At 36.0% G+C, this 14067-nt stretch overlaps 1 protein-coding gene across 1 annotated transcript in view; it reads left to right on the top strand.

Moving 5' to 3' along the window:
• TTN (titin) overlaps positions 1 to 14067 on the top strand; it is a 277183-nt gene that overhangs the window by 175568 nt on the left and 87548 nt on the right. Inside the window, 30 exon segments of the mRNA XM_032594445.1 lie at positions 2079 to 2202; positions 2708 to 2974; positions 4692 to 4789; positions 5422 to 5590; positions 5677 to 5824; positions 5826 to 5941; positions 6042 to 6056; positions 6059 to 6202; positions 6205 to 6306; positions 6397 to 6675; positions 6767 to 6911; positions 6913 to 7121; positions 7124 to 7172; positions 7274 to 7297; positions 7299 to 7396; positions 7497 to 7763; positions 8533 to 8802; positions 8893 to 9003; positions 9006 to 9194; positions 9290 to 9592; positions 9850 to 10037; positions 10149 to 10263; positions 10377 to 10661; positions 10762 to 10913; positions 11607 to 11754; positions 11909 to 12086; positions 12476 to 12597; positions 12692 to 12979; positions 13089 to 13375; positions 13490 to 13686. Coding sequence (XP_032450336.1) covers positions 2079 to 2202; positions 2708 to 2974; positions 4692 to 4789; positions 5422 to 5590; positions 5677 to 5824; positions 5826 to 5941; positions 6042 to 6056; positions 6059 to 6202; positions 6205 to 6306; positions 6397 to 6675; positions 6767 to 6911; positions 6913 to 7121; positions 7124 to 7172; positions 7274 to 7297; positions 7299 to 7396; positions 7497 to 7763; positions 8533 to 8802; positions 8893 to 9003; positions 9006 to 9194; positions 9290 to 9592; positions 9850 to 10037; positions 10149 to 10263; positions 10377 to 10661; positions 10762 to 10913; positions 11607 to 11754; positions 11909 to 12086; positions 12476 to 12597; positions 12692 to 12979; positions 13089 to 13375; positions 13490 to 13686 — 5087 coding nt within the window.

Below are 14067 nucleotides of genomic sequence, written 5' to 3'. Positions count from 1 at the left end.
TCAGCACAGAGCCTGATGTGGGAATTGAACTCACAAGCTGTGAGTCAGACGCTTAACTGAGCCACCCAGCTGCCCCTTATATGTCTCTTTTTTAAAAGAACTTAAATATAAACTGTGAAGTCATAAAGTCATTTTATTACATTTTGAAGATTTGTTTCAATTCATTTTCATTTTCAGTTTGCAAAATGTTTACCCTCCAAAACTACACAAACCAAATACAGGTGATTGAAATAGAAAATCAAAAAAAAAAAATTTAGGGGCGCCTGGGTGGCTTAGTCGGTTAAGTGTCCATCTCTTGATATTGGATCAGATCATGATCTCCTGGTCATGAGACTGAGCCCTGCGTTGGGCTCTGCGCTGAGTGTAGAGCCTGCTTGGTATTGTCTCTCCCTCTGCCCCTCCCCTGCTCACTTGCTCACTCTCTCTCTCAAAATAAATCACTTAAAAAAAAAAAAAAAGAAAAACATTTTATAGAAAAAACAGTTGTGTTTCCTGCCCCACCTTGGCCATTAGTGCAGGAAGGCACTACTAGTCCTAACTGGGCCTTTGATAATTATTATTTAAACTTTAACAGAGTGGTCAGAGTCATAATGCCTATTACAGCAATATGCACCTACTAAAGGTTAACAATATTGTAAAAGGATAATCTCTAATATTATCCATGGAAACATAAACCACCACAAAATCATCAGCTTAGTTTTTCCTTTTTTAACATAATCAAAGTACACTGTATATGAGTTACTTATTGAGAACTACTGTGTTCTGAGACAAGTTCTTGGTAACAGAGTATTCTAAAGTATCCTCAGAGGAATTTAAATGATAAAATAATGTGTAAACAGAGAAGCTATATCTGTGGATGGGTTAGGATCTGAAATACTTTAAAAGAATAGCCCTAACACACAGTACAAAATTTATATTCAAATTTATATTGAAACATCATTACAAAAACAATTTTTTTTTCCCATTCAAGCACCATGTTGAATAAGTAGCTATGTTGTTAAGACATATCTTAATTACCTTCTCCTATCTGTTTGTTTTCCCTTATTATGTCTTTGACCTGTTCTCAATTATTAAGGTAGTTATATTAATAGCCATGCCCAGCTCTTAATTAAGAAAAATCTTCATATGAAACTTTATTCCTGACTCTTTCATTCGCACCAGCATAATAAATAGTTTCAGTGGTAAAAAATGTTTACATTATTCGTAACTCTAAATGAACTCTTAAGTGGTGCAGAATGAATCCCAATGACAGGGCACAGCATCTCACAGACTTTCATAGAAGAAACTCTGATTGTCGTATTGTGATTACTGTCAGGATGGCCCTGTCTGTAGCCTGATTTCCAATTGTATAAGCCACATTTATGGGACCTAATGGCAGTCCATATCAAGGTGGTGTATTCTTTTTGGACAACGTTTTCCTACAGACTTCTTCCTCAAACCATCGAAGGTTGAATTTACAGCAAGAATTTATCATCCAAATATTAAGCAGTGGCAGCATTTGTCTTGATAGTCTAAGATCACAGGATTGTGAATTAATTTTTTCCTTTCCTTTAATTATTTAGCTTCTCTAAGTTCATATATATATATATACATATATATTATACATATACATATATATGTATACATGTATATGTATACATATATACATACATATTATACATATACACATATATACACATATATACACACACACACATATATATATATATATATATATATATATATATATATAAGGCTCAGTGGCAGAATGGATGAAAATATTTATCTATATAATATATACAGAAGTATAAACAGAAAATTTCCTAGGCATTTCAACATAAAAGGCCACCTAGTAATTATGTAAGGCAACTATGAAAGCCTAAAACTTCCTTAAAAGATTCCAAACAACTGGTTAAAATCATTTTCAAAGGCATATGTGCTATATATATGATTATAAAACAACTTGGAAAGCACTATTCTAAACTGTTGACTAAGTGAATTAAATATAATATATATTATATATATAGAGAGAGAGAGAGAGAGAGAGAGATTGCTATTTCATATAGTCTTAAACTGCACTTTTTTCAAAAAAAAAATAGGTGGTCCCACGTTCAGAAGGAAGAATTCATACACTTACTCTGAGGGATGTAAAGTTAGAAGATGCTGGAGAAGTCCAACTGAGAGCAAAAGATTTCAAAACTCATGCCAACCTCTTTGTGAAAGGTAATTACAAGGTTTATTTTCAAAAACGTGGTATAATGTGGAGGTTCATAAATAATGTCAACTCTCAATTTTCTTTTTATGATTAGTTCCATAGATCATTAAAATCCACCAAAGATCCAAATTTTATTTTTGGCCTAACAAATTAGGTCACAGACTGTAAAAAAAAAAAAAAAAGTCAAAATGGACTAGAACGCTGTTTATGTTGCATTCAATAAATGGCTAGAGGAAGATTATTATCAAACTAGGTATCTATCACTTCATTAATCAAGATTTGGCTATTATTTCCTTGATGTTTCATACTTTTTAAAACAACACCTTTCCTCTGTATGTACAAATAATGGTGAAACATCATTATTAGAGGAAACTATCCAAGTGGAATCAAAACTTGCAAATGAAATTGAAAAACAGGAAAAGCTCTGGCGATATCAGAAGAAGTTGAGGAGGTGCTCAAACTCTTGGAGAAGGAAAGGAGAAATACCTTGGCTAATTAGTGTGATTCTTTCAGAACCCCCCGTTGAGTTCACTAAGCCTCTTGAGGACCAGACGGTCGAAGAAGAAGCCACCGCAGTATTGGAATGTGAAGTATCCAGAGAAAATGCTAAGGTGAAATGGTTCAAAAATGGGACAGAAATCCTCAAAAGCAAGAAGTATGAAATTGTTGCTGATGGCAGGGTCAGAAAACTTATTATACATGGCTGTACCCCAGAAGATATTAAAACATACACTTGTGATGCTAAGGATTTTAAGACTTCCTGTAACCTGAATGTCGTGCGTAAGTATTCTTCTGACATGGAACTTTTCATTTGCAACTCTTTGATAACAACAAAAAAACCAGCACTTTTTGCATGCCCTTCTTGGCCTAACTGCATTTCTTGGCAACTTATGGTATCGATACTGACCTAACATGATCTTTATGTGTTTAAAACAAAAAAAGGAAAGAAAAGTTCTATTACATCTGGTCTGATAAGGACATATCGATCACTTTCACTATGTTTCTGACCAGGGGATAAGGCTACTGTAGGAATATTCTGAAACAGATAAGGACAAATTGAATGAAAGAGACAAGAAGGAGTCATGATTTAAAAAAAAAGAGGGAAGAAGAAAGAAGAGAAAGAAAGAAAAAGAAAGAAAAGAAAGAAGAAAAGAAAAGAAAAGAAAGGAAAGCAATTTCTACTTGGAAAGAATGAATTCTCAGATGTCAGGAACAACTAGAAAATGAGTACGAAATTTCAGTTTGAGTAGGAGCACGCTAAGGTCTGCTGTAATATGACATAGCCCACTCACATAATACTATCTCTGAAAATAAGAAAGGATAATAAGAAGGAGCAAAGCCTGGATTCTTGGAGTCCTGTGAATGAAGAGGAATCTAATGGTTGTTAACATTACTTCTTCCTCTGGTGAAAAATACAACATCTCTTTTCCAAATGTCACATGCTAGTTCATTTTCTTCATTCATTCATTTGTCTGGTGATAACATTTTCAATGTATATTTTTGTGCAATTGCTGTTGTTTGGTTTAGTTGCTTCTCATCTGTCAACAGCTACAAAATAGTGGCTTTGATTGTGCTTCCATGTATCTTGTACTGTTTTATTCTTTCCACTTTGTGGTTGTTCTGCTTTAGCTTATGACAGAGTAGTTTCTTGGGTCTCCTTCTTCCCTTTGTCATCTGTTTTGTCACCACTCCAAGAAAGCTCAGCCACACTGAGCATGTCTTCAAACCTATTGGCCAGCATTTATGTCCCAGAATTTCACTGATCAAGAACAATCATCCTTGGGAGGACTCACAAGGAGCCCTAAAAGAAGGAGGGGCAAAGGGCCTCTCTGATCCTATACATTTGCTAACTTAATTCTGGAGATAAATGAAACAAGAGATGTGAAAAACCAAATTACCCTCCCATACAAAACACATGCTTTGTTGCACTAATAGATTTCATGCCTGTCTTATGTGTGAACATCTTTGAAGATGAAAGAAAAAAAAAAAGCTAAGTGTGTGTGACTTCAATTGCAGACTGACTCATGCCTCTTAGCCATAGACAAGACTAGTAATAGCACTTCAAGCTGCATTATCATTGAATTCTGCTAATTTCTTAAAGATTATGTTGCCTGCCTTAAATAAAATAATGTTTCTTTGCTACCGGTATTTCCTTGGACAATATCAACTTTCAACTCTGGAAGAGTATCAATGGGAATTTTTCTTTCAGTTATTCAGAAGAACTGAGTTCATTATTGATGATAGATAACAGATATAGATATATAATGAGTTGAACATATAGCATGCAATATAATTTCATGAAAACTACAGAGATATGTAAAAAATAAAAGCAAAGTATCATACCTGAATGTCAGCTCCAAGTGCTTTCAAAATCTGTTGTAACCTATTAAGATGGAAAGGTCCTGCAAAAGACTAACTTTATCTTAATATACACCACAGTAATGTTAGAGTAAATTCTAGAAGTCTCATTTTGAATTCTGATGACCTTCTCTTACAGCTCCTCATGTGGAATTCTTAAGACCACTCACTGATCTTCAAGTTAAAGAAAAAGAAATGGCTCGGTTTGAGTGTGAAATTTCCCGAGAAAATGCTAAGGTCTGTGATTGTATGGTTGCTATCTTGTATTGTCATATGCCTTTACTTTAGTCTAGCCAAAATGGGAAAAAAAAAAAAAGAGTGAATCAAACTTACCTCTGATAATCACTTTACTTTTAAATTAAAGATTGTCACTTTGGTATGAAATACATACTTGATTTAATTATTCTTTTTAGTATTATTCATTTACTATTACTTGACAAACAATGGACTCACAATCAGGAGACTCAGATATTATTGGTTTGGGCCATATGGAATTGCTATTTTCTTAGGCTAAGAATAAATATCTGCAATTTCATGCCTCATTTACTATGTTGTCTCAGTTCACACATCCTGAAAACAAAGAGTTAGTCTGCATGATATCTAAAACCCTCTATGACTCTCAACTTACATGATCCTATTATCTTTAATAACTGATAATAGTTCACTTAACAATAACTGAAGAAATTTCTTCTTGTCCTTTTGGGTTTAGGTTGTATTTGTATTTACTACTTTGGTTCTTCTTTACACCATAGTTTTGTTGTTTCAAAAAAAACTCAGAATCCTAGTTCCTCTTAAGGACACATATGTGAAGGAACCAAAAAAAAAAAAAAAAAAACCCTGAGAAAAGTATCTATTTATCTTAAATATAGGTTCACTGGTTTAAAGATGGTGCTGAAATTAAAAAGGGCAAAAAATATGACATCATATCTAAGGGAGCAGTGCGCATTCTTGTCATCAACAAATGTCTACTGAATGATGAGGCAGAATATTCCTGTGAAGTAAGGACAGCAAGAACTTCTGGCATGCTGACCGTACTAGGTAAGAATAAAGTCTTTCTTTGGAGAGGTATATGTTTCAAGAAAAAAAAAATTCGGTTTAACTCAATGTTCTTGTTATTCTTGCAGAAGAAGAAGCTGTCTTTACAAAAAATCTTAGCAATGTTGAAGTTAGTGAAACAGACACTATAAAACTGGTTTGTGAAGTCTCCAAGCCTGGAGCAGAAGTGATTTGGTACAAAGGGGATGAAGAGATCATTGAAACAGGGAGATATGAAACTTACGGATGGACGAAAGAGAATCCTGATCATTCAGAACGCTCACCTTGAGGATGCTGGCAACTACAACTGCCGACTCCCAAGTTCTCGAACTGATGGCAAAGTCAAAGTACATGGTATGAAAATCACAATAAATAATGTTCTAAGAATTCATACTTGATGTATTTAAGGTGCAAATGCTGAAGTTTTTAATACCTCACAACTGCTTCTCTCCAGAACTTGCTGCTGAATTTACTCAAAGCCTCAAAATCTTGAAATACTTGAAGGAGAAAAGGCCGAATTTGTCTGCTCTATATCAAAGGAAAGCTTTGAAGTCCAGTGGAAGAGGGATGATAAGACACTTGAATCTGGAGACAAATATGACATTATTGCTGATGGCAAAAGAGGATCCTAGTTGTGAAAGATGCCACATTACAAGACATGGGCACTTATGTAGTCATGGTTGGGGCCGCGAGAGCAGCAGCTCACTTGACAGTAATTGGTAAGTTTGTTTTGTTCCTTGGGTTTACTTGTGTTTGTCTCTACCACCTTGGTCCTTCTTCATACTATGAGAATTGTTGGTTGCTTTCAGAAAAACTCAGGATCGTAGTTCCTCTTAAGGACACCCGTGTAAAGGAACAACAGGAAGTCATCTTCAACTGTGAAGTCAATACAGAAGGCGCCAAAGCCAAATGGTTCAGAAATGAAGAGGCCATCTTTGATAGTTCAAAATACATTATTCTCCAAAAAGACCTGGTTTACACACTCCGAATTAGAGACGCACGATTAGATGACCAAGCCAACTATAGTGTGTCTCTGACCAATCACAGAGGTGAAAATGTTAAGAGTGCAGCTAATCTGATAGTAGAAGGTAAGTCACTTATGTGGCATTAAGGAGTTTTTAAGTCAATGTCTATTATGAAAATAGTTAAAATCAACATTATTCTTCTCCTTTATAACAGAGGAAGACCTTAGGATTATTGAGCCTCTTAAAGATATTGAAACAATGGAGAAGAAATCTGTCACATTCTGGTGCAAGGTGAATCGTCTCAACGTAACACTGAAGTGGACCAAAAATGGAGAAGAGGTGGCTTTCGACAACCGTGTTTTACAGAATTGATAAATATAAACACTCTCTAATCATTAAAGACTGTGGCTTCCCAGATGAGGGTGAATACATTGTTACTGCTGGACAAGATAAATCTGTTGCTGAGCTTCTGATCATAGAAGCCCCGACAGAATTTGTAGAACACTTAGAAGACCAGACAGTCACTGAGTTTGATGATGCAGTCTTCTCCTGCCAGCTGTCCAGAGAGAAGCAAATGTGAAATGGTACAGAAATGGGAGAGAAATCAAAGAAGGCAAAAAGTAAGTGGAAGCTTCTTAATCTCTATTTCTGTAACTATTACACATTTGACAATTTAGTGATCATTATGCAAGCTAACCAATAATTCAATCTCTTCTCTTAGATACAAATTTGAAAAAGATGGAAGTACACCGACTCATTATCAAAGATTGCAGGCTGGATGATGAATGTGAATATGCTTGTGGAGTGGAAGACAGAAAATCTCGAGCTAGACTTTTTGTGGAAGGTACACACTGAGTGAAAGGACAATTTTAATATTAGCACCAGTTTTTAAAGGTTGTGAACCCAATATGAACATGTTTGTATTCATTTTGCATTTTTTTCAGAAATCCCTGTTGAGATCATCAGGCCTCCCCAAGATATTCTTGAAGCCCCTGGTGCTGATGTTGTCTTTTTGGCTGAGCTCAACAAAGATAAGGTGGAAGTCCAGTGGCTAAGAAATAACATGGTTGTTGTTCAGGGTGACAAACATCAGATGATGAGTGAAGGAAAGATACACAGGTTACAGATTTGTAATATTCAACCTCGTGACCAGGGTGAATACAGATTTATTGCCAAAGACAAAGAAGCCAGAGCTAAGCTTGAACTGGCAGGTAAATGCCTTTCTTTTATTTTCAAATATCCTCACAATATCACAGATGCATTGTAAGTTTCAGATTTTGCAATTAATGAGGTAATGCCTGTGAAAGCCTTTAATTTCTGTTAGGCTCCACCCACATGTGACTATTCTAATTTCTCTTACCACAAGGGTGTCCTGAGTAAGAGGTAATTGATAGCATTTTTCTTTACTTGCCAGAACCTTGAACAGTTCCTGGCACATGGTGGCTGTTCATTAGTACCTAGAATTGACATAGTGCCTTGAAAGTCATCCCCAAAAACCTAGACTTAGGGCAAACTCAGGTTTCTTCTATTTTCCAAACCCCATGGAGCCTCTTAGGTCTGTTCTCATCCTGATTCAAGCTTCCAAGGCATCCTTATTGGTTGACATTATGAAAAAGCCATTAGTGTTCCTCTTGTACCTAGGTAGTTTGTCTGGTTTATCCCTAAGTATGACAGGCCCACTTCACAAAAACAAACATGTTTTGTACTATGTTTAGTTCTCCATTATTAATTTTGGCAAAGAATGGAGATTTTATGGATGATACAAAAATCATCCTTAATCCTCTGTTCTCAAGTCTGACAATTTGCAAAATAAGCCATGAGAACTCTAAGTCAGTCAGTGTTCTGTGCTAGAAAGTTACTGTGATATATTTCCAAGGTTGTATCACTGATATTTGCTAACAAATGCATAGTAAAGAAGCTATGGTATAACTGGACTACAACATATAAGTCAAAAGCATTCACGTGTTATTTTTTCACCAGCTGCACCTAAAATCAAGACAGGCGATCAAGATCTTGTGGTTGATGTTGGCCAGCCTCTGACAATGGTGGTGCCCTATGATGCCTACCCTAAAGCAGAAGCCGAGTGGTTTAAAGAAAATGAAGCTCTGTCTTCAAAAACTGTTGATACTACAGCTGAACAAACTTCTTTCAGAATTTTAGAAGCTAAGAAAGGAGACAAAGGAAGGTATAAAATTGTGCTTCAGAACAAACATGGAAAAGCAGAAGCCTTCATCAATTTAAAAGTTATTGGTAAGCCCTTGAATCACTTGGGACTTGATTGGCAAAGCACAATTAAAAGCATGACAACACACTAAAAAAAATTGTATATGTGCATTTCAGATGTTCCAGGGCCAGTTCGCAACTTAGAAGTGACAGAAACATTTGATGGTGAAGTAAGCCTTGGTTGGGAAGAACCATTAACTGATGGCGGAAGCAAAATCATAGGTTATGTTTTGAAAGACGTGACATCAAAAGAAAGACCTGGGTTCTGGCCACTGACCGTGCAGATAGTTGTGAGTTCACTGTCACTGGACTACAGAAAGGCGGAGTTGAGTACCTGTTCCGTGTCAGTGCAAGAAACAGAGTTGGCACTGGTGAACCAGTAGAAACTGACAATCCTGTAGAAGCAAGGAGTAAATATGGTAAGAAGTTTTTAAGTAAATTGCAAACTAGCTTATCTTTGCTTTTATCTCTGATTTAACCCGGAACCTATGTTTTCTTCTTTGATGAAATCCAGATGTTCCAGGCCCTCCTTTGAATGTAACCATCACTGACATAAATAGATTTGGGGTTTCACTGACATGGGAACCGCCAGAGTATGATGGAGGAGCTGTGATCACAAACTACGTTATTGAATTGAGAGACAAGACTTCTATCAGATGGGACACTGCCATGACAGTAAGAGCTGAAGATCTATCTGCAACTGTCACTGATGTGGTAGAAGGACAGGAGTATAGTTTCCGGGTCAGAGCCCAAAACCGCATTGGAGTTGGAAAACCAAGTGCAGCCACACCTTTTGTCAAAGTTGCTGATCCAATTGGTAAGCTCATCAAAACAAAGAAATAATTACTTCATGAAATCCATAAATTAAGTCTATTAATTAAAATTTGGAGTTAATGAAAAGATAGAACATCAGAAAGATGTCAGCAAAATCATAGAAATCCAGGCTGTGCCTACTTTTACTCAGTGAATTCAGTAAACCTGCTATTTAATGCAGATGATAGCAATGATTACACGTTATCTTAATAAACTGTTACTGAATTCAATGGTATGTTCCAACTCTTTCTTCCATTCCAGAGAGACCAAGTCCTCCTGTGAACCTAAAATCCTCAGATCAGACTCAGTCATCAGTTCAGCTCACATGGGAACCTCCTCTGAAAGATGGAGGAAGTCCAATATTGGGTTATATAATTGAGCGATGTGAAGAAGGAAAAGATAATTGGATTCGTTGCAATATGAAACTTGTCCCTGAACTGACTTACAAGGTAGGGAGCTTATATCTAAAAAATATTCAATGTATGATCATGGACTTAAATGTGTGTGTGTGTGTGTGTGTGTGTGTGTATTTTTCTTACAACTATTGATTCATACTTTAGGTTACTGGATTACAAAAAGGAAATAAATATTTATATCGAGTATCTGCAGAAAATGAAGCTGGTGTTTCAGATCCATCTGAAATTCTTGGTCCTCTAACTGCTGATGATGCATTTGGTAAGTGGATATTTTATTTTTAGATTTAATAGCTTAATATAGCTTAATAGCTTAATATAGCTTAATAGCCTTAAATATAGTGCTGGAGACTCATTAATTTTTCTTTTTGGTAGCTGAACCAACAATGGACTTAAGTGCATTTAAAGATGGTCTAGAAGTTATTGTCCCAAATCCTATCAAGATCCTGGTTCCAAGTACAGGCTATCCAAGGCCAACTGCAACCTGGTCTTTTGGAGATAAAGTACTAGAAGCAGGGGACCGTGTGAAAATGAAAACCTTATCTGCCTATGCTGAACTTGTCATTTCTCCAAGTGAACGTCCAGACAAGGGCATTTATACACTGAAATTAGAAAATCCCGTAAAAGCAATTTCTGGGGAAATTGACGTCAATGTGATTGGTAAGGAACTAAACTTTTGTTACATATGGTGATTTGACAGTATTAACAAATATTGGTTCAATCTATTACCGATATTGATTTTGGACTACCTTTTTTTCAGCTCGCCCAAGTGCACCCAAAGAACTGAAATTTGGTGACATAACCAAGGACTCAGTACATTTGACTTGGGAACCACCAGATGATGATGGAGGGAGTCCATTAACTGGATATGTTGTTGAAAAGCGAGAAGTCAGCCGGAAAACATGGACTAAAGTGAGTTTTGAGCAGCAATGTACTAACTCCAGAAAAAAGAGTGGGGGGAATCCCAGAATGCTGGGATGCCATGCACAGTTTACATGGTTTAAATTTACCTTGCTGAAAAAGACCCAAAAACTTCTCTTAAATGCCTTGATGCTAATGCTTCTTGAGGTAGTTCAACCAAGATTTGGTATAACTACCTTATTTTGTGCCTTACCAAATTTTCTACTGTTTGCTAAAAAATAAAATCACCTATTCACTTGGTACCTGATGAGTATCCAGTGTGCCCTATGAAACGATCAGCCATTCTAAGGACACTAAGTATTTAACTCCCTGGTCATCAAACTTCTCACTCCACTAGATTATCTTAGTTGGCCCAATCTACCATTTGTTTTCTCTTCAGTTTATTACTGTTATTTATTCATTTCCCATTATTGTTTTTTACCTTGATTTAAAAGCATATTTCTAATAACCAAGCTGGTGGAAAGAACCAATACCTTATTTGACACCTTTTTAATGTGTATAAGTTATGAAAGTCTCACCTTAATATAAGGTTCAAATATTATGTGTCTTACTCTGCAAATTTTTCCCTAGTGTAAAATTAATAACCCTTACCATTAAAAAAATTTTCCATTTGTATCACTGCTTGTCATAAAAATCTTTGACTCAGGCTTTTGAGAAATGAGTAATTATATTTCTTTGTCCCAGGTTATGGACTTTGTGCCTGACCTAGAATTCACAGTTCCTGATCTTGTTCAAGGGAAAGAATATTTATTTAAAGTCTGTGCTCGTAATAAGTGTGGCCCAGGAGAGCCTGCTTATGTTGATGAACCTGTAAATATGTCAGCTCCTGCAAGTGAGTACATTCTTGATGGTTGCTTATGGAGCCTCTTGTTACCTTTTTTGCTTTGAGACCAGGAGTCGAATTTATGGGGGAAAGGCAGGGGCAGGCAATATGGAGATTTCATAGATGGCCTATCTAACACTGACTCTCTTTAAAATGTTTATAGCGGTACCTGACCCACCAGAGAACGTTAAATGGAGAGATAGAACAGCCAACAGCATCTTCCTAACATGGGATCCACCTAAATATGATGGTGGTTCACGCATCAAAGGATATATAGTTGAAAAATGTCCACGTGGTTCGGATCGATGGGTTGCCTGTGGGGAACCAGTTGCAGACACAAAGTAGGGTTTTTGTTTGTTTTTAATATAATCTGTTGTCAAATTGGCTTACATACAACACCCAGTGCTCATTCCAACAAGTGCACAGAGTAGATTTTTATAATTATTTGACACAAGAGTAAATGTTTCATCTTACTAAAATTAGTGTTTTTCTTTTAGAAAATCTATTAATTTTTTCATTGATAATTCCTCTGGTGTGCTTGTCCAACTTTAAAGAGTGCTTCTGAACTTATCCCCTATCCAAGGTGTTCATTAGTTATAATACTGAAGCAATCCAGAATTAATTTAAGGAATAAAAAGTGTTATACCAAGAGAAGGTATGAATTTTAGAAAGATCATATAAAACAGGTTGTGTGCATTATAGTAAAATAAACCATTTTATTTTCTGATAGAATGGAAGTAACAGGTCTTGAAGAAGGCAAATGGTATGCCTACCGTGTGAAGGCCCTGAACAGGCAAGGTGCTAGCAAACCAAGCAAACCCACAGATGAAATCCAGGCTGTGGATACACAGGGTATTTATTTTTGGTTTTTGTATTATTAACCAGGCCTCTGCTTTTAATTTTGTTTGAGCTTTCTAACATTATAAATCATCTTTTCCAATTTCAGAGGCTCCAGAAATTTTCCTTGATGTGAAGCTCCTTGCTGGTCTCACTGTAAAAGCAGGAACTAAAATTGAACTTCCTGCCACTGTAACTGGAAAACCTGAACCTAAAATAACTTGGACAAAAGCCGATATGCTTCTGAAGCAGGACAAAAGAATCACTATTGAAAATGTTCCTAAAAAATCCACAGTGACCATCATTGATAGTAAGAGAAGTGACACTGGCACATACATCATCGAGGCTGTCAACGTCTGTGGTCGGGCCACTGCTGTGGTAGAAGTGAACGTCTTAGGTAAGAGAGGCCATCATTTAAAAATGGGCAGACTCATTTCAGTTACTTTTAAAAATAAAACATGATTTTTTAAATGATTTTTTTCCTGAGTGTATAATGTCATCCACAGACAAACCTGGACCACCAGCTGCTTTTGACATCACAGAAGTGACCAATGAGTCATGTCTTCTAACATGGAACCCCCCACGAGATGATGGTGGATCTAAAATCACAAACTATGTTGTGGAGAGAAGAGCAACTGACAGTGAAGTGTGGCACAAGCTCTCATCAACTGTCAAGGATACAAACTACAAGGCAACCAAATTAACACCCAATAAAGAATACATCTTCAGAGTTGCTGCAGAAAACATGTATGGTGTTGGTGAACCAGTTCAGGCTACTCCAGTAACAGCTAAATCCATTTGGTAAGTTTCTCTTTAATAAGTTGGCCAAAATTTTTAAAAAGATACTTGTGTCAAACTTGGATTTGGGTGTCATATTTATATATAGGGCATATAACACATCATTATCCTACCTATAGATCCACCTGGACCTCCAACTCGCCTAGAACCTTCTGATATCACTAAGGATGCAGTTACTCTCACATGGTGTGAGCCAGACGATGATGGAGGAAGCCCAATCACTGGATACTGGGTTGAAAGATTAGATCCTGATACTGATAAATGGGTTAGATGCAATAAAATGCCAGTAAAGGACACAACATATAGGTATGTCCAATATCTCCACCAAGGTGTTAAGACAGCAGTATACACAATTTTTTTCTCAAGCATTCATTTTGATTACAAATTCTTATATATTAACCATAACATTTTAAATTTTTTACTTATATTTTGTATTACCACATGATCTAAAAAATATAAATTCCATTCAAGGGCACATTTCTTAATTTCCTACTATAAAATACTAACTTCCTGTGAGTTTCAAAGTGTTTGGTCTTCCAGTATATTATGGTCATGATTTTTTATAGATATTAGAATTACATTAGTACATTCAATCAAATCTAAAGTTAAAAGGCAATTTTAAAATTATATTGAAATATTTTCAGTTAAATTTCCAAATCAGTTTTTCACAATTTAAATACATTAGTT

The sequence above is a fragment of the Lynx canadensis genome, chromosome C1 (assembly GCF_007474595.2).
Source record: "Lynx canadensis isolate LIC74 chromosome C1, mLynCan4.pri.v2, whole genome shotgun sequence".
NCBI classification, from domain to species: domain Eukaryota; kingdom Metazoa; phylum Chordata; class Mammalia; order Carnivora; family Felidae; genus Lynx; species Lynx canadensis.
This window is presented reverse-complemented; position numbering and strand designations above follow the sequence as displayed.